Consider the following 21,071-nt stretch of genomic DNA (forward strand, 5'->3'; position numbering starts at 1 on the left):
CATCCAGTTTAAAATGATATGAAGGAACATCTAACAATAAGATCAAGGTGATCTAGTGTATGGGTGAGTAAGACTATCGAAAATTTTGACTCAAACTAGTACCGACACCACAATGTTGATGTTAATATATACCGGTAATTAGTACTCTAAAATCATGAAACTTGGGATTTGTTACCGTAGTATCGGTGCTAGTATTGAAAATCGATACCATACCAATACCAATAATGTTAGTTTGGTTCGATGCTCGGTAAGTTGGTATCATTTTTTCATCCATTTTGGTATTTGATATTCTCGGGTTGGTACCATATTCTTCCTTAATGTAGTGCTAAGAATCATCTCCTTACGAAGGTCGTGAGTTCGAGCTTGCTAGAGTTTTTTTTTTTTTTTTCTTCCTCAAACTCAATTTCATTACAAAACCATTATATGAAAAAGGATAGGCAATGAAGGACGAAGAAAGAAGAAAGGGTTTCGAACCCACAACATATAGTGTAACACCTGGGTCTTGGAGGTACTTATTTATTGATTTTCTAGCTTTTGGGATGAGGGTCACAATGTGAGACATGGCTGTCACGTCGTGAGTGACATCGACTTTTTGACCCGAGTTTTTTTAGTCTCACGACATGAGCCTTTGGGTGCTCATGACATGAGAATGGTCTGATGGCCAAAACCCTAATAATTCGGGTATTTAATGGAATGAGAGGGCTAGGGTTGCCCATCCTTAGCCTCCCTTACTCTCTTGCCTCCCGAAAACCCTAATCTCGACCTACTTGAAGCCCTTAGCCATTTTTGTAAAATTAAAGCATTCTTTGGTGGTTTTTAGACTCATTGAAGTGGAAGAAGACCTTGGTGGAGTAACTAGGATTGGTATTGATTGTGTTCAATGTGAGGAGTCGTTAGGCAGCAGACTTGGGTGTGAGATTTGCTATCTTCTGATTGAGGTGAGTTTACTCATTGTTCTTGCTATAAGGGTTTTAGGGTTTATTCTTTATTGATTTATTAATTAATTAATTTTATTTTATTTAAACATGATGTTACAATTATAACAAATAATCCTTTTTACTACGATAATACACTTTTATACGAATAAAAAATAAATGATTGGGTCGTTTTAGTGGAAAGATAATAAATTGACCTGATTTGAAAATATTATATTAAAAAATAATATATACAAAAAATCATTTAATTTTAGAATAAGATATTACAATTGGTAGAATTATCAAAGCCATATCAAAATTATAATAATAAACTAAAAAATTCATATGCAAATGATGCTTGAGGTGTCATATTATGATGTTGTGGTGAATTGCAGTGACTTGTGGTGGTTGCACTTAAGGTGTTGTTGGTGAGGTTGTGGACTAGAGATGACTCGAGTTGGGGTTTTTGAAGATATATGCATAACATATTTGAATTATTGACTTGCCATTGCATTTTGTGTTAATATTATATTAAGTTACTTCTTCTTACGCTTGGTAATTTTTATGAACATATTGAAATCTTGATTTCCCTTGGAAATGATTCTACCCTAAAATGGGAAATTTTAGTTTTGAAATGTTTTTTGAACTTGGATTCTTGACCTATATCCTTTTCCTCCAAGAGTTGACTCTAGGGTTAACTTACCAAACTTTCCAAACCTAACTTATTGTTTTTACATGTATCTATATTTAAGTAAGATATGAAGATTAAAGTCTTAGAACTTACACTTTAAAGATACTTTTCATTGTATGTATTGCTTAAACATCACATATTTTAAAATCTTATGATTTATATAACTTTGGAGCATTTTTCCGCAACTAAAAATGTTTTGAATGTTTTGAACTTAAAATTTAGATTTTATAAGTTATTTTCAAATACTAGTGCGAACGGTGTTTCCGAATGTAGCTTCACAATAATTTCCAGACCAATGTTAAGTATGAAGAAACACACATTTGTGCTAAAATATTGGATTAGTAAACCAAGTTAATATTAGCTCATCATGTTCCGGAGTAACGCTTAGCGTTTTGGATAAATTCATCATGTTCCATACTAACACTTAGCATTTTGGACACACTATCATACCAAACTAATACTTAATAACACACATTATAATGCATATATACCTAACTAATGAGGCACGCTACATAAATAAAACAAAAATGTTTTATTTACTATCGTACGTAAATAAAACAAAAATAATACATGTTTTGAATTAGTTCATCATATTTCGGACAAGGGCTTCATTCTTTCAGGAAGATTTTCATTTTATTATTTTTTATATTATAATAAATAACGAGAAAATATAAATAAAATATTAAAACAAAGCAGAACAGTAAATCTGAATCTCTCTCCCCCAATCAAATTTCATGTTTGTATTTGGAAAACATCTTAAAAGTTATATCATGATGTAATAGGTACCATATTTCAGATTTCTTTTAGATAGAGTGACCCTTACACAAATAAATAAGACATAAAATATGAAATAATCGGTTTTAGAATTATTGGCATGTAAAATGCACAAATATAAGTTATTTTCTTTAATTCTCAATAAAAATAATCATTTTTGTAAATATCCAACGTAGAGCTATCGGTAAATCACATAGGGTTTAAGAAAATAAACGGTAGTTTTAGTTTTGACTCGGTGCCGACGCGACCAAAACATCCCCATCGTCATCGAAGTCTCTCTTCCCTCTCCCTCCCATGTCAGCGCCCCTCTCTTTGTAACATCCCGCAGAACAGAGACTATGCCAGTTAACCCTTACTCCAGTTCCATGGTGGATTGAGACGCAGTGGAGGTTTGTACTTAAATAGTCTATGGAGGTTTAGAGTATATAAGATCCTAGAGTAATTCATTCTGTTTTCTTCCCACAAAAGGACGCTGCCATTGAAGTAAAATCCAGAAAAAAGAACATAATAGCAAGTTTGCTATTAGGAAGCCGAAGGAAGGCGTATGTTTGTTCTGCAAACGCTTAAAGAACGGTCATTTCCATGTTCTTCTCAGATACTTAACCTTAAATCTTATGTTGCCTCCTCTTATCAGGTTAGCTTCTTGCCGTAATCTGGTAAGAAATTCCATGACTCTCCGCTTTAAATTCGTTTCATCCCTTGCCCAATTAAGTAGTTACGACGTGTCAGACTCATCTTCTGACGAAAACAATACCAGTTTGGTCTGTCGACCGCTTGATAAACTCGATAAGTTTGAAGTTATTGAAACCTTGCACAAGTTAAACAGAGAACCCAACATTGGGTTGTCATTTATAACTCAACTTAAAGAATTTGGTTTTAAGCATGATGTAGTAAGTTATATGGCAATTGTTCGATTTTTGTGTCATTGGGGTATGGATATTAGGTTATATTCTTTGTTTATGGATGTTATTGATAATAACAACGGGGAACTTCTTAGTTTTGAAATTTCGGATCTGTGTGATGCATTGATAGAAGAGATTGAGATGGAGGGGCTGGAAAAACTGATAAAAGCCATTGATGTGTTGGTTAAGGTGTATGCAAGTGTTGGAAGATTTGAGGACGCCATAGATACCTTGTACAAGATAAAAAGGGGTCGACTTGTGCTTTCAACAAGAACATGTAATTATCTAATGAACCAGTTGATTGAGTGGGACAAACTGGACATGGTAGAATCTGTTTACAGACAATTGAAGATGAAAGGGTTAGTTCCAAATGTGTATACTTATGGGATTCTGATTAAAGGACTTTGCAGAAAGGGTTGTTTGGAAGAAGCCAATGATGTGTTCAGACAAATGGGAGAGGCTGGAGTGGAGCCTAATGCTTTCACTTTTGGTACCTACATTGATGGACTTTGCTCAAAAGGAAAAACTGATCACGCCTTTCAAAAACTAAAAAGTTTTAGGGACTCAAATCTGCCAGTTAATCTTTTTGCTTATACTTCTGTCATTCGAGGTTTTATAAAAGAGTCAAAGCTAGAAGATGTAGAAAATGTCTTGCTTGACATGTTACATACAGAAGTTTTCCCTGATGCAGATTGTTATTGTGTGTTAATTCAAGGGTATTGTCAGAAAGGTGACATTCTTAGGGCATTGGATCTTTATGAAGAAATGGAATCAAGAGGTATTAAAACCAATTGTGTGATTGTAAGCTCGATAATGCAATGCTTGTGTGGTTTGGGCAAACTGGTTGAATCAGTAGCGTGGTTCTTTGATATTATGAAATCAGGAGTTTTCCTTGATGAAATCTCGTATAATATCGCGATTGATGCTTTATGTAAACTTAAGAAAATGGATGAAGCCATGAAGTTGTTTAATGACATGAAAGGTAAGAACATGAAACCAGATGTTGTGCATTACACCACTCTAATCAAAGGTTACTACCTCAATGAAGAACCTTGGAATGCATATGAAATCTTTGAGGAGATGAAATCGAATGGATTGAAACCAGATTTTATCACTTTCGATGTTCTTGCTAGTGGGTTATCAAGATTCGGTAGTTTTGAAGACACAATTGATCTTTTACATGATATGCAAACACAAGGTTTAGAACCTTCCAGTATTACACATAATGTGATCATTGAGGGGTTATGTAAAGGAGAAAAGACAAAAGAAGCTGAAGTTTATTTCAATAGTTTACACCCCAAAAACCTGGATAACTATGCTGCAATGATGAACGGATACTGTGAAGCAAACAATACTACAGATGCCTTTGAGATTTTATTCTCTGAGAAACGACTTTTTGCAAAAAGGGCTTCTTGTTTGAAACTTCTAAGTTGTCTTTGTGCAGAAGGTGAAACTAAAAAAGCTATGAAACTATATAAAGAATTTGAAGCTTCAGATAATGGTCCATGTAAGACAATGTATAGTGAAATTATATATTTGTTATGTCGTGTTGAAGATATGCGAACAGCTAGGGTCATTTTCGACAAAATGATTCAGAAAGGATTTACACCAGATGTTGTTACATACACCATGATGTTATATGGTTACTGCAGGGTGAAATGGTTAAATGAAGCCCATAATCTTTTTCTTGACATGAAAAACAGGGGAATCAAACCTGATATATACACATATACAGTTTTGCTTCATGGAGCTAGAACAAAAGAGGATGTGAAGGATCTTACAGATGAGTTGAAGAAGAATGGTTTATCTTTTGATGTTAATTGCTACACTGTTGTGATCAACAAGCATTGTCAGTTGAACAACTTACATGAAGCTGTTTTGCTGTTTAAAGAAATGAAAGATAAAGGTGTTGAACCAAATACTGTGACATACACTGTGTTTGCACGTGGTTTATGTCATCAGGGGTATAGGAATCATGCTGTAGCACTTGTTGATGAGATGATATCAAAGGGTATCCAGCTGAATAAAAGTACAATTAGAGCACTTGAAGTGGTGATCAAGAAAGTGTAATTTGATCATTAGAGTACGTCTTTACAGGTTTGAAACTTTTGTATTAAGTTTTCATGCAAAGTATGGTGATTTACTCTGTTTTATTTATGTCGTCTTAAATATGTTCTGAACAGGTTGAGACATTTGATAGACACGTGTGTGAGGAGGTCTACATAGTCTTAAAAGGGAGTGGAAAGCTGGAAGAGTTTAATATCTGTTCAAGTTGTACATTTTACATCCTTAAACCTCACCAGGTATATGATTTTGGTGTTTCCCCCTTTTGATCAAGTCTGAATCAGAATGCCATATTTACATGATTTGATTCTAATTCTTTTTGCAGATCTGTGAAAACTTCAAAAGCATTGGGTGTTCAAAATATTGTATATCATAGAAAGTTGCTGATTTTCAATCTATATCTGTATATCATAATTTGATTAAATCCGCATCTGCATTTTAAAGAAGAGGTTCAAATCCAAACATCAAAGGGAAGCTCTGGTTTTCTTAATAAAGCCATAGAGGGGTGATTTCAATGGGCACTTTATATCTCCAGCTCAAAATATTGCCTAAGATCTGAATATGTATATGATATATAATATAGATGATTTGTGCATTGAATACTCCCAATGCATGTCATGTAGGCATCTGAGGTTTTTTAGTAAAGTTGCTTCTAAAGAAAGGTTGATGCCATGTAACTATAACATCTCCTAGGCATTTCTGGAGCTACATATATCTCCAAGAGTGTTATTATATATTCTTTTCAATTTCTTGATCATTTAAACTGTAATTTACAATGTATAACATTTAACCTCTTTGAAACTTGTTATTACTTGTGAGAGTATTCAAGTCTTACATAAAATAACTCTGATTTATTCATAATAGACTACATCTTTATTTATACATAGAGAAGACTCTTTGAGAGTCTAGTACAACACATATGAATACAAATAATAGAATGACTAGACATTATTGCTCACATACGTTATATTGTCTCATATAATTATAATCGACAAAAACACTCACATCACTCACATTATTACAAACGATAATAACACTCACATTATTATAAATGATAATATGTTTTGTATAATAATATGTATTGTGTAATTGTCTTCAAACGTCATTGCTTATGACTTCTTGTTTATTATTATTCATCCATCACTTCCTTGAAATGTGTTTTCAATATGGATACATTTTTGATGCTTTACTAAATAAAAATAATATTAATAAAGATGTTATACGAAAAATAAATTTTACATTATCAGAAAAACATAATTTTAAGTATCACATGTTAAAAAACTTATTTTCTAGAAAAAAAATATTATATATTATGGAAAAATTATAGGAGAAAAACCTATAACTATAGAATCAACTCAAGAAAATATTATTATACCCATAATAAATAAACAACATATAAGAAATATATTATATAATATTAAAGAAGTGGATAGAATAAAAATTGCTTAAGACACGTTTCCGTGTGGAAGAAATTGTAATTATTTGTAATGTAATAAAGTGTCGGTAGGTTACGATTTATATTCGTAACAATGTGATGTAACATAAAATTAGTAGAATGTGTAAGACCCTCCATCGTCTAGGAGTCTAAAATGTAAATTAGGTTTGTCATATTACAATCATACGATTGCAATAATGTTATTGATAATTGTAACCGACTATTTAAGGGCCTATAAATAGGGCTTTGCCCATACGAAATAAAGCAGAAGTTATTTGTGTGTTTAAAACTTGAGTTAACTCTCAACTCTCTCTTATGAAATATATTTCTATTTCTGAATAGCAGAACATTCTATCCAGAACCATCCACATAATAAAAGCAGTCTATCATCAAGATTATCCCGACGTATCATTCGGGTATAACCATCCAATCCATCCTAAAATTTATTAGGTTTATACTGTTTGGAAAATTTTGGTATTAGAGAAAATCATTATGACAAATTATTATTTAATTTTGCAAATCATTATTAAGTCTTATCACTTATAATTTTTAATATCAATAATTTTGCTAATTAATAATTAATCACTTTATACTGTTCGTTATGGAGATTTTTTTTTGATTATATGGATGATTTGGATAGAATACTCTGCTATCCAGAAATAAAAATCTATTTCAACAGATAGAAAACGTTGAGGGCTAACTCATGTTTTAAACATACAAATAATTGCTACTTTATTTCGTATGAGCAAAGCCCTATTTATAGGCCCTTAAAGAGCCAGTTACAATTATCAATTGGAATTGTATGATTGCAATACGACAAACCTAATTTGCATTTTAGACCGCTAGACTATGGAGGGTCTTACACACTTTACTAACTTTATGTTACATCACATTGTTACGAATATAATTCGTAACCTACCGACACCTTTAATAATTACAAACCTATCGACACTTTATTACATTACAGATAATTACAATTCCTTCCACACAGAAAGGACAAATATCTTTAATAATGTCTTCCATAATTCGTTTAGGGATTTTCTAATATGTGCCCTAAGGACACATATAAGAAGTATTAATTATGAAAAATATTACCATAATTAAATTCAAAATATATTTATTATGGAGATTATTAATGCATGTCACATTTAATTAAGGTAATATTCATTATAATTAATGTATTTTACATTTAATTATAGTAATATTTGTCATTAGTTAATGCTTCTTATATGTGCCCTTAGAACACATATTAGAAAATCCCATTTGTTTATAGTGGCTACCAAGGGGGACTCTGTATTTGTACCAAAAGTCTTGCAATAATATAAAGTATCTATCAAATTAAGATTAAGATATCATAACATAATTAGACTTTAAAAGAACCGTTTCAGAATCATTAGTATTGGTAAGTTATGTAAAATGCATAAAATTGAGTTGCTTTCTTAATTCTCAGTAAACAAATATTTTTTTTGTAAATATCCCACATAGAACTCTTGTTAAATCGTAGGGTTTAAGAAAATAAATGGTAGTTTTAGTATTGACCAGATGTCGATGCGACCAAAAGATCCCCATCGTCATCGAAGTCTGTCTTCCCTCTCCCTCCCATGTCAGCGCCCCTCTCCTTGTAACATACCGCGAAATTGATATTCAAAACTGAATGCAGCCAGATTCCGTGCTGGATTGAGACGCAGGTTTAGACTATATAAGATACTAGAGAAATTCATTTTATTTTCTTCCCTCAAAAGGACGATGCAATTGAAGTAGAATCCGAAAAAAGGAACATAATTGCAAGTTTGCTGTTAGGAAGCCGAAGGAAGGTGTATGGTTGGTCTACAAATGCTTAGAGAACGGTCATGTCCATGGTCTTCTCAGAGGCTAAACCTTAATTCCTATGTTGCCTCCTCTTATCAGGTTAGCTTCTTGCCATAATTTGGTAAGAAATTCCATGACTCTCCGCATTAATTTCGTTTCATCGCTTGCCCAATTAACTTGTTCCGATGTGTCAGAATCATCTTCTGATGAAAATGATACCAATTTTCTCTGTCGGACGCTTGATAAACTCGATAACTTTGAAGTTATTGAAACCTTGCACAAGTTAAACAAAGAACCCAACATTGCATTGTCATTTATTACTCAACTAAAAGAATTTGGTTTTAAACATGATGTAGCAACTTACATGGCAATTGTTCGATATTTATGTCATTGGGGTAAGTATACGAGGTTATATTCTTTGTTTTTGGATGTTATTGATAATAACAATGGGGAGCTTCTTACTTTTGAAATTTCGGATCTGTGTGATGCATTGATAGAAGAGATTGAGATCGAGGGGCTGGAAAAACTGATAAAAGCCATTGATGTGTTGGTTAAGGTGTATGCAAGTGTTGGGAGGTTTGAAGAGGCCATAGAAATCTTGTACAATATTAAAAGGGGTCGATTTATGCTGTCAACAAGAACATGTAATTATCTAATGAATCAGTTGATTGAGTGGGACAAACTGGATATGGTAGAATCAATTTATATACAATTATAGGTGAAAGGGTATTGTGAAGCAAACAATACTCGAGATGCATTTAAGCTTTTTTTGTCTGAGAAAGGACTTATTACAAAAAGAGCTTCTTGTTTGAAACTTGTACGTTTACTTTGTGTAGAAATTGAAACTAAAAAAGCTATGCATATATTTCACAAGTTTGAAGCTTTAGATAATGGTCCATGTAAGATGATGTATAATAAAATTATATATTTATTATGTCGTACTGAAGACATGCAAATGGCTAAATGGGTTTTTGATGAAATGATTCAGAAAGGATCTATACCTAATGTTGTTACATACACAATGATGTTAAACGGTTATTGTAGGGTTAATAGGTTGAATGAAGCCTATAATCTTTTTGATGACATGAACAATAAGGGTTTTAAACCTGATATGTGTTGGGAATATTAGGGTTTGTGGTGGAGATCTGGATACCAACTTGGATCGTGATATCACTTTCCGAACTGATATTTCTACATTATGCCTGGGTTACAAGAAATTCAGCCTAGGATAATCCAAGCAGACACTTACGTTTCTAGGCACAGAAAAAGTAAGCCAATATGCTTAAGGGTTCTGTGAATGTGTGATGAAAAAACGAGAGCTGAAAAAAGGACCCCCTTCTGGAAAGAAAGAGTTGTTTATATACTAAACACGATTAGGGTTTCATTAGGGTTGGGCCATCATTAGTTGCTTTGGAAGCAAGTAATATTAATCCGGATTAGGGTTACCAAAAACTAACGAGTTTCGTTAGTTTTACCATAATCACCCCAGCCAGGGGCTCTGCCCCTTGGACCCCGCTAGGGGCGCTGCCCCTTTGGAAACCCCGGACCCAGGGGCGCTGCCCTCGGACCCCCGACTAGTCGTCGAACCGGCTTTTGACTCGATCTTATACATGCGTGCACTCCGCACAACCCCCGTACATGTATTAGAGTACAAATCATGAAGCCCCTTAGCTCACATGTTAGTTCTAATTACTTAAATTGACATGGTGACACTAAAATCACCAACAATCCTACCCCATTTTAGTGTAACCCTTGAACCAACATAACCTTATCAACAACAAACCAAACTAGTACATAATGAAAATATTGAAACGATTGAATTTCCACTTAGTATCATACACTTGCAAATACTCGAGAATCAGGGTGTTCTAAGAATTGAACCCATCAGCCCATTTGAATACCAGAAAGTAAAATACATACTAGTTTATTGAATTTCTAGCACAATACAACTTGACACTATTATAAAGCCATCTCTCCATCACTCTCTCACTCTGGTCCTTGTCTTCTAACCATCATCTCTGCACCGCCTTGCTCTCTACCGCCACAGCTCCAAGCTTTTCTGTTCACCAGCCTCTTTCTACCTACCGTCGGCGAAGCTTTGTAAGACTTGTTTTCTTCGAAACGTGTTGGTGCTCTGTACATTAGCATATCATAATCTGTTCTTCTTATTTTTTGAGTTCTTCTTACTGATTCAAATTTGAATCCACAAGGCTCTCTTAAAATAGATTGATAATCTGATCGATTTCTTTTGGTTTTCATCGATCTATCAATAGTATGATCGATTTATATTGATTTTCTTAATGGAATCTATCGCTTTTGTTCCTCAAATCACAGTTCCTCTTTACAATCCACTGAATCTATGTAAAACTTATTTACCTGTTTATCATTTAATTTTCATTTGTTTCATTTTTAAGGTGATTTAAGCATAAATGTTTTTAACTTCATCTCTGACATTTTATTTGCTATTGGTATTAGTGCTATTTGTCCGATTATGGAGTTTACTGGAATTAGGTTACTTATCTATCGTATGAACTTGGTATCTACTTTTATTAGGATATTGCCATCATAAATCCAGTTATCATTTAGCATCAATGGCAATTTCCCATTTGAGTGTGCTTATGTTTTTAGTTTTAATCTATGTTTCATCTATTCGTATATCTATCCGTATAGTTAACTATTTGTTATTAGTTGTTATAAATGTAGTCTCTCTCTCTCTCTCTCTCTGCATTTGTCATTTCTTTTTATTAAATGTAGTTTTGGACTGATTACATGTTTTATAATGACATTTGTAGCTAAAACAACATGGACAAAAACATGAACTACTCTGTGAGATTTGAAGTGTCTGGATTACCCAACCATTTATCTGCAAACATAATGAAGGATCTCATGCGGTCTTATTTTAGAAATATGACGGTTGAAGTTCTAAGTATTGAAGAGAATACCGTTTCACAGAGATTAAGCGTAAAAGTAAAATTGAGAACTAACGAATCAAAAATCGAAAACATTTTGACTGCATTTGGTAATGGTAATTCTACCTATGGTAGATTCCGGTTATCTGTTCGTGCACTAGACGACCGGGTATATGAGTTTAATGAGGACGCGACAATTCATTTTGGTTGTCAAGTGTCGGCAACGAGTTTGAACTAACTATGTACATTTAAAAATGCATCGATGAAATTTGGATTCGGATTAGAGAAGCTTTACTTCATCGTGTCACATCTTGAAACTAATTACAAGCTCGAGCTTTATCGTGAGAATATCAGACGAGTTCATATAACCTTTTCACATGATGGGTGGGGAAGATTTATAACTTTTCAGGTTGGTTTAATTGAGAAACCATGTCCTAGAGAGTATTTTATGTTGAACACGACTCTTTGTGTGGGAAACAACAAGACTTTTATTAAGACACGTAAGAAGATTTTACACTTTGAGAGACTACTACACTTTTCTTACTTGGAGGCTTTTCTTGGATGGTTTGGAGCAAATAAGCTCCATACCTATTTATAGGCCTCTTAGGAAGGTTCTAGATACTAGCATACACTTACTACATACTAGATAACTCTAGAACTATCTAACATACTCTACTTGCTTCCATATGTTTCTAAAACATTTTACCATGTTCTGGAGAGGTCTAGGTTGCTCCAGTGTCTTCTAGAATGATCCATAACCTTCCAGGGTCTTCCATGTCGTTCTAGAGTATTCTAGACTCTTCTGGTATATTCCAGAGTCTTCCATAGTCTTCCATAATGTTTTAGAATCTTCTAGAGCATTCTAGAACAAGCTAAACTCTTCTAGATAATATTTGTTCTTATTGGGATAGTGATGATCTTTAACATTTTATATTTAGTTTTTGGATAAAAGAACCGTTCATATCAACGTACTTTGCTTTTTTTTACCCATAATAGAAACTTATTCAAATTATTTTACTAAAATAGAAATATGTAAATCAATAATAGCACTCACACTAGGTTATGTGCACATCGACTATAATCCCCAAGTTTTCCATTTAGCTTTTACTGACTATATCATTCTTTGTAGCTATCCGGTGCTCCTCGCATATATGAGCAAGTTACACACAACATCGATAGCTACCAGCAGTGGTGTAGAACAACAGATTTTACACACGGACTTTCAACCGGACAATCGTCAGATATATGTTTGGAATTTCAAAAAGATGTTGACTTGAGGAAGCTTAGTAACTACTTCAAAGATCGTAAAGGAGACAATCCTCAATTACAAATTGAGCAAGGTCATGGTTTCTCTAAGTGCATGGAGTTGAAGTTAGTCCCAATAGTCGGACCTAGTTTCAACATTCCATATAATATAATTTTTAAAATAAATGAGTTGGTTCAACATGGTTTCATCCCTGGTCCTCTAATAACTGATCAATTTTTTGAGTTATGTGACCCACGAAGGCAAAACGTCACCTCCATTGAGTCTACTCTAGAAACGTTTAAGATTGATAAACAACGCTCTTATGATCCTGTGAGGACGATAAAAGAATACAAACAGAAAATACAAGAATTACCCAGTCCCAGTGTATCATTAGCTGAAAATCTCATATACCTACGAAAGGTATATGTTACACCAACAAAAGTGTACTTCAAAGGGCACATCAATGTATCTAATGCCGTACTACACAAGTATTCCCAGTATGCAGAAAATTTCATACGTGTGTCATTCGTTGACGAGGAGCTGAAGAAAATACAAAAACTAAATAATGCAACCAAAATTCAAGAAAGGATTTCATCAACTCTCGAGAGAGGAATACAAATTGGTTGGAAAATTAGGGTTTGCGGTGGAGATCTGGATACCAGCTTGGATCGTGATATCACTTTCCGAACTGATATTTCTACCCTATGCCTGGGTTACAAGAAATTCTGTCTAGGATAATCCAAGAGGACACCTACGTTTCTAGGCACAGAAAACGTAAGCTATTATGCTAAAGGGTTCTGTGAATGTGTGATGAAAAACGAGAGCTAAAGAACAACCGTCTTCTGGAAAGGAAGAGTTGTTTAAATACTAAACACGATTAGGGTTTCATTAGGGTTGGGCAGTCATTAGTTGCTTTGGAAGCAAGTAATATTAATCCGGATTAGGGTTACCAAAAACTAACGAGTTTCGTTAGTTTTACCATAATCACTCTCAAGAAATTGAATTTTTAATTATGTTCCCAAAAACTAAACACAATTAGGGTTGGGTCCCCTCGAACCCGCCCGCTGACCTGGCAGCGGAACCCCAGCCAGGGGCTCTGCCCCTTGGACCCCGCTAGGGGCGCTGCCCCTTTGGAAACCCCGGACCCGGGGGCGTTGCCCCCAGACCCCCGACTAGTCGTCGAACCGGCTTCTAACTCGATCTTATACATGCGTGCACTCCGCACAACCCCATACATGTATTAGAATACAAATCATGAAACCCTTTAGCTCACATGTTAGTTCCAGTTACTTAAAATGACATGGTGACACTAAAATCACCAACAATCCTCCCCCATTTTAGTGTAACCCTTGAACAAACATAAACTTATAAACAACAAACCAAACTAGTACATAATGAAAATATCTTAACGACTGAATTTCCATTTAGTATCATACAATTGCAAATACTCGAGAATCAAGATGTTCTAAGAATTGAACCCGTCAACCTATTTGAATACTAGAAAGTAAAATACATACTAGTTTATTGAATTTCTAGCATAATACAACTTGACACTATTATTGATGGGTTTTTGGCCATATGAACATTCCTGTGTGCACATACAAACCCTAATGCTTGGATCTAGGTTTCTCTAATTAAACATGCATTAGATCCAAGACTTCTAATAACTAATAGAGTATAAGAACAATACAAAATCAGAGTTAGAAGCATACCTTGAAACACTTGTTTGATCTTCTAGTTCTTGGAGCTTTAGAGTCACAAATGTCACCTCTATAATGGCTTACAAACACCAACTAGCAAGAGGATGATTTGAGAGAGAGGAGAGGGAAGAAACCGGACAGGGTTTCTTTGCTTTAGCAGAGGTGCCGATTTCCCTTGCCCCAAGGGTCTATTTATACTTGTAAGGCTCCTAGGGTTTCACCCTTAAACCCTAGTTGGATAATCTTTTACTCAAAGCAATCCAAATCCTTTCCAAGATAAGCCCTTGGATGATTTGTGGCTTATCCCAAGCCCTAGAAATCGTCCAACCCTATCCATAAAGGATTTACAGCCCAAAGTGTAACTATCAAACAATTGACAGTTTATACCCTCTTATTTAATTAATCTCTTTAAGTCACCAAATTAATTCTAATTAATTTATGACTTATATTAATCAAATAACAATATTATTATTCCTTATATTATTCTCATAATATATTAATAATATTTATTCTCTCATAATAAATCATCCTGTCAAGTTGCTATGGTGAAGGAAACCCAAAAGGACCATGCACAATCGGGTCAAATACTTGCCTAATATAGTTGCAGCCTTAGACACTATTCCAACAGTCTCCCACTTGGATAAGTCTAGTAACTATATGCACAAGTACAATTCGATTTGCAATCGTAGCTCTCAAAGACGCTGTCAAACTCTGATCTAATCAATCTTGTCCTTTAGATAAGGGATCGTACAGTCCTCTGTTAGATATCATGCTGACAATTCTATGGAATAATTTGTCTAGCATTTTGGTTTCTCGATCTCCGATTCATTTGACATAGAACTTAATCGAACACATCAATTCAGTTCTGACCGGGCCCGACACATAAGTCAAATCAAATCATCGAGCGACCGAGATATCGCTTTTACCCTCTTGGGATAAAAGTAACAGATAAACTTCGACTTATATGCATTTACTTATTCATTAATCAACTATACACAACAATGCGTTTTATAACACTGAGTTACTGATGTGTTTTCGCATTATCAATGTACAACCAATTAACAAATAACAAACCATATATCTAGGTTTTAAGACTATATGATATTATCGTCTTGCGATCACCCTTTTATATCATATTCCATAAGGTGATTCCAGCAAGCGCGGGTAGTTTCCAATGCTCAAAACCAGTTCATAAGCACTCATGAACGTTGCAACAACCCTTTGCTATGTCTAAAACCATTTAGACAATCTACACACCGATTCATGACAATCTTCATTCATATCTACTTCCAACATATGAATGATTGTGGACAATTTGAATAATTCGATTATTCTTAATAAACTCAATTATTCTGGAAGTCAAAACATGCAAAAAATGAAACAATAGTTAAACAATTAACATAAGACAGTAATATTACTCATAAATAATACTCCTTTATTTAATCATCAAATGTTAATTACATTTATCTATTACATGTTTCTACTACTATCTAATCTATGCTAATATCATCCTTCAGCCCAATACTCCTAGCATGCTGAAAGTGCTTAACCCTACCTAGTCCCTTCGTAAGCGGATCTGCTGGGTTATCTTCTGATGATATCCTTTTCACTACGAGTTGTCCTTCTTCTACACGATGTCTAATAAAGTGATATTTTCTGTCGATATGTCGAGATCTACCATGATCCGTCGGTTCCTTGGTCAAGGCAACCGCTCCTTCATTATCACAGAAAATTTCCATGGGCTCCTTTATGGCAGGTACAACTCCAAGATCACCGATGAAGTTCTTCAACCATATTGCCTCATTCGACGCTTCGCTCGCTGCAATGTACTCTGATTCGCACGTTGAATCAGCTACGGTTTCCTGCTTGGAACTTTTCCAAGTTACTGCTCCTCCATTTAGGGTAAAGACCCAGCCCGACTGCGAACGGTAGTTGTCCCTGTCGGTCTGAAAGCTGGCATCACTATACCCTCGCACCTTCAAGTCATCACTCCCTCCGAGGACTAAGAACCATTCCTTTGTCCTCCGAAGGTACTTAAGGATATTCTTAACCGCAATCCAATGGGCTCTGCCAGGATTCCCTTGATATCTGCTAACCATGCTCAAAGCAAAGGCTACATCAGGGCGAGTACAAGTCATAGCGTACATGATTGAGCCAACTGCGGAAGTGTATGGTACTCGGCTCATTTCTGCTATTTCAGCTTCGGTACTCGGACTTTGAGTCTTACTCAACTTGGCATTACTTTGTATCGGTAGTTCTCCCTTCTTCGAGTTTTCCATACTAAAACGTTTTAGTACCTTATCTAAGTAAGTGTTCTGACTAATTCCTATTAGTCTCTTACTTCTTTCTGTCTCACTATCCTTATTCCCTTTTCATAGTGAAGCACTTCCCGAGCTAGGACTTAACCTCCTGCAGAGTCGTGACGTCGTTTCCTATGAGTAATATGTCATCGACATATAGAACGAGGAAGCTTACTATACTCCCACTGGCTTTGACATATACACACGATTCATCTTCACTTCGTATAAATCCAAACTCTTTGACTTTCTCATCGAAGCAAAGATTCCATCTGCGAGATGCTTGCTTAAGTCCATAAATGGACTTCTCAAGCTTACACACTCTATTCGGATGCTTCGGATCCACAAACCCCTCTGGCTGAGCCATGTAAACATCCTCAACCAACTTCCCATTAAGGAAAGCGGTCTTGACATCCATTTGCCAAATATCATAATCATGAAATGCGGCAATTGTTAGCATCACTCTAATAGATTTTATCTTCGCAACTGGTGAGAAAGTCTCATCATAGTCAACTCCGGGAGTTTGAGTAAAGGCCTTCACGACCAATCGCGCTTTATATGTGTGTACGTTTCCATCCACGTCGGTCTTCTTCTTGAAGATCCATTTGCACCCAACAGTCTTACGTCTGGGCACATTATCAACCAAATTCCAAACTTGGTTATCGTACATGGATTGGATCTCGCTATCCATTGCCTCTTTCCATTTCGCAGATTCCGGGCCTGCCATGGCTTCCTTATAGCTATTAGGTTCATCAAGGTTTATTAGTGTACTATCACTAATATACGTGTCCCCTTCGGTTGTAATATGAAAACCATATAACTGGGGTTGAACTCTAACTCTTTCGGAACGTTTATGAGGTAATGATACGTCAATCGGTTCAACCGGAGTTTCCTCCTCGGGTTGAGTGCCAGCGGTAGAGGTTCCTTCATCTATCGATTCTTGAATCTCTTCAAGCTCGATTTGCCTCCCACTCTCTCCTTGGCTTATGAGTTCTCGCTCTCGGAAAACTCCTCTCCTCGCAACAAAGACAACATTGTCCTTTCGGTCTATAGAAGAGATATCCAAAGGATTTCTGCGGGTAGCCAATGAAAATACATCGCTCACTACGAGGTTCGAGCTTGTCGTGAGTATCTCGTCTTACAAAAGCCTCGCAACCCCAAACCATGATATGTGCCAACGAGGGAGCTTTCCCTGTCCACATCTCGTGAGGTGTTTTGGCAACCTTCTTAGTAGGGACTCTGTTAAGGATATGGGCGGCAGTCTCTAAGGCATACCCCCAAAAAGAGATAGGTAGTGAAACACGACTCATCATAGAGCGAACCATGTCCAACAAGGTTCGATTACGCTTTTCTGCCACACCATTCAATTGTGGTGTCCTAGGTGGCGTCAATTGTGAAACTATTCCACACTCCTTGAGATAATCGTGGAATTCAAGACTTAGGTACTCTCCTCCGTGATCGGATTGAAGCATCTTGATTTTCCTGCCCAATTGATTCTCCACTTCATTCTTGAACTCTTTGAATTTTTCAAAAGTTTCTGACTTTTGCTTGATTAAGTAGATATACCCATATCTACTATAGTCATCGGTAAAAGTCACATAGAAGCGGTTCCCATCCTTCATGGTTGATCTAAACGGTCCACATAGATCGGTATGTATAAGGTCCAATAGACCCTCACCCCTTTCACACGTACTTGTGAAGGGTGACTTAGTCATCTTTCCAAGCAAACAAGATTCGCATGTGTCATCTTCCCTAAGGTCGAATGACTCCAACACTCCATCCTTTTGGAGTTGGGCTATGCGTTTCTTGTTGACATATCCAAGACAACAATGCCATAAGGATGCTTTATCCATACTATTAGAAGAATCCATGCATAAAACATCATTTCCTAAGTTATCTACAATCATAACGGTTTCATAAATTCCATTACATGGTATAGCTTCAAAATAAAAGACACCATTTAGATAAGACAAAATAGAACCATTCTCATTATTAAAAGAAAATCTAAAACCTTGTCTAAACAAACCATGAAATGAAATGATGTTTCTAGCCATTTCTGGCGAATAGCAACAATTGTTCAAATCTGAAGATAAACCATTCCTAAGCACTAAAGAATACACTCCAATCTTGGTCATAGGCGACGATCTTCTGTTCCCCATGATTAGATTTATCCTTCCAAGCTCCACATCCTTATTTCTTCTTAGTCCCTGCACATTAGAACAAATGTGGTAACCACAACCGGTATCAAGAACCCAAGAAATAGCATGAGATGAATCGTTAGATTTAATTGTGTATATACCTGCGAAAGACGGCTTGATCTTTCCTTCCTTGATGGCTTGCAGGTACTCTGGGCAACTTCTCTTCCAATGTCCTATCTTGTGGCAGTGGTGGCACTCTGCCTCCTTTGGGTTAGGGCAGGGTTTAGCAGGATCAACTTTGGTCCCACTAAAAGAGGCACCATCTCGGGACTTAACCTTGCGATGGTTCTTAGATGAAGCCTTCCTCTTCTTTCCCCTTCCTTGTCCAATAGCCAAAACAGGAGCAGCGGGTGGATTGGGAGTTGGTGCAACAGACTTGTCCTTGAAGTTGCTCTCAGCGACCCTCAAGAGACCTTGGAGCTTGCTTAGGGTGACCTCTTCTTTGTTCATGTGGTAGGTCATCCTAAATTGATTGTAACTTGGAGGCAAAGAGTGAAGCACCATGTCAATCGCCAAGTCTTCCCCAAAGTCAACATTCAACTTGCGAAGACGGTTGACATACCTTTGCATCTTTTGCAGGTGCACGGTAAGAGACTCTCCATGATCCATTTTAGCGGAAATCATGTTAGTGAAAATCTCATAACGCTCTTGTCTCGCGTTTTGGTGGTATCTCTCCAACAAGTCTTGGTGCATCTCGTACGGGTACATGTCCTCATAGGACTTTTGGATTTCGGAGTTTATAGTGGCTATCATGATGCAATGTACCTTTGTTGCATCACGCTCGTGAGTTTCAAAAGCGGTCATTTCAGCCGGAGTAGCGATTTCAGGTTTGATTTTCTCGAGCTTCTCATCGAGGACATACTCCTTGTCCTCATAGCGAGCAATCGTGCGAATGTATCTTATCCATTCGCTAAAGTTCGTCCCATCGAAAGTCACCTTTTGACAAAGGCTCATCAATGTGAATGAACTAGCAGCAGCGTTGTTTGCGTTCGACATCTACTGATAGAAAGGACAAAGATAGATTAGAATATGAATCCCTAATTATCACCCAATAAGAAAATTAGGGCTAGGATCCAACAACAATATTTACATATTAGAAAAGGGATGCCGTAATCTAACATGCAAACAATTTGAAGGTAAGTGAATGACGATTCACTAATTCTCCACCACAAAACACAACTTTAAGTTCTAAATGTATTGAGAATTCCTAGGTTTAGATGAGATTCATTGAAACTTTTCAATGACATGTTTAAATCTCGATATGCCCCTCTTGTTTGTGACTGGGATACTGAGGATCACAAAGCGGGTGTGAATTACCATGCAAATTTACATGGTGCCTTCATTGTGACGATCACCTATTCGATGTGCCGGTAAACCACACACGCTCTATCGAACTATGATAAACAATGAATCACCCTTTGCCACCTTTTCTTAGAACCAATTAGTGTGCCGGTAAACCACACACGCTCCACTAACTTCTTAGCAAGGGTGCAAAGTGTAATTTCATGGGATTGCATCAATTCACTTTTCCTAAAGTAACTAAGATTGAGAAATTTTGAAAAAACATGCAGTTACTTTGTATTTCATATTATACTTTTAATGAGAGATGAGGTTACCCTATCCTACCCGTTCGGCTAACGACCCTCCACCGATCAAGCAAGTGGTGGGTGTGATTGTACACCCATTAAGTGCCATTTTATAGGCCACAACCTTATACCCACCTTATAGATCGACTTCGTGAATGAGGCCTACTAACGGTAAGACTAGCATTTTAGTTCTACATATATATATATATATATATATATATATATATATATATATATATATATATATATTAATCTTATAATATTATATTAGTATAGGGTTGGATTTTAAACTTGTAAAATTCTAGGGTTTGAAAATTAAATTGTCTAAATTAAACTTTTAATCACAAAACATAAATTTCAAAACTTGAGGGCAAGTTTTAAACATTTAAAACATGGAGGATCAAATAACAAATAATCTTAATTAACAATTAATTCCATAATTATCCATATTTGATTTATTTAATGATTTCTTGCAAAATAATTTACCAATTTAATCAAAATAATTAATTAATTATCACATAAGGAAATTAAATATTTTATTAACTG

At 35.7% G+C, this 21,071-nt stretch overlaps 1 protein-coding gene across 2 annotated transcripts; it reads left to right on the forward strand.

Moving 5' to 3' along the window:
• Nucleotides 1-2,616: 2,616 nt before the first annotated feature.
• LOC145069059 (Pentatricopeptide repeat (PPR) superfamily protein) lies at nt 2,617-6,206 on the forward strand. Of its 2 annotated transcripts, XM_079016040.1 has the most exons (4): nt 2,617-2,768; nt 2,848-5,378; nt 5,465-5,584; nt 5,671-6,206. In XM_079016040.1, the coding sequence occupies exon 2, from the start codon at nt 2,994-2,996 to the stop codon at nt 5,349-5,351; it is 2,358 nt and encodes a 785-aa protein (XP_078872166.1). In that variant the 5' UTR covers nt 2,617-2,768; nt 2,848-2,993; the 3' UTR covers nt 5,352-5,378; nt 5,465-5,584; nt 5,671-6,206. The 2 variants fall into 2 exon arrangements, with proteins under 2 accessions (XP_078872166.1, XP_078872167.1); XM_079016041.1 differs by having other exon boundaries at nt 2,617-5,364.
• The last annotated feature ends 14,865 nt before the right edge of the window (nt 6,207-21,071 follow it).

The sequence above is a fragment of the Lactuca serriola genome, chromosome 8 (genome assembly GCF_051521515.1).
Source record: "Lactuca serriola cultivar US96UC23 chromosome 8, Lser_US96UC23_V15, whole genome shotgun sequence".
Lineage (NCBI taxonomy): Eukaryota > Viridiplantae > Streptophyta > Magnoliopsida > Asterales > Asteraceae > Lactuca > Lactuca serriola.

What these genes read in the sequence shown, in the direction of transcription:
- LOC145069059 (XM_079016041.1), top strand. Translation starts at nt 2,994, where the DNA reads ATGTTGCCTCCTCTTATCAGGTTAGCTTCTTGCCGTAATCTGGTAAGA.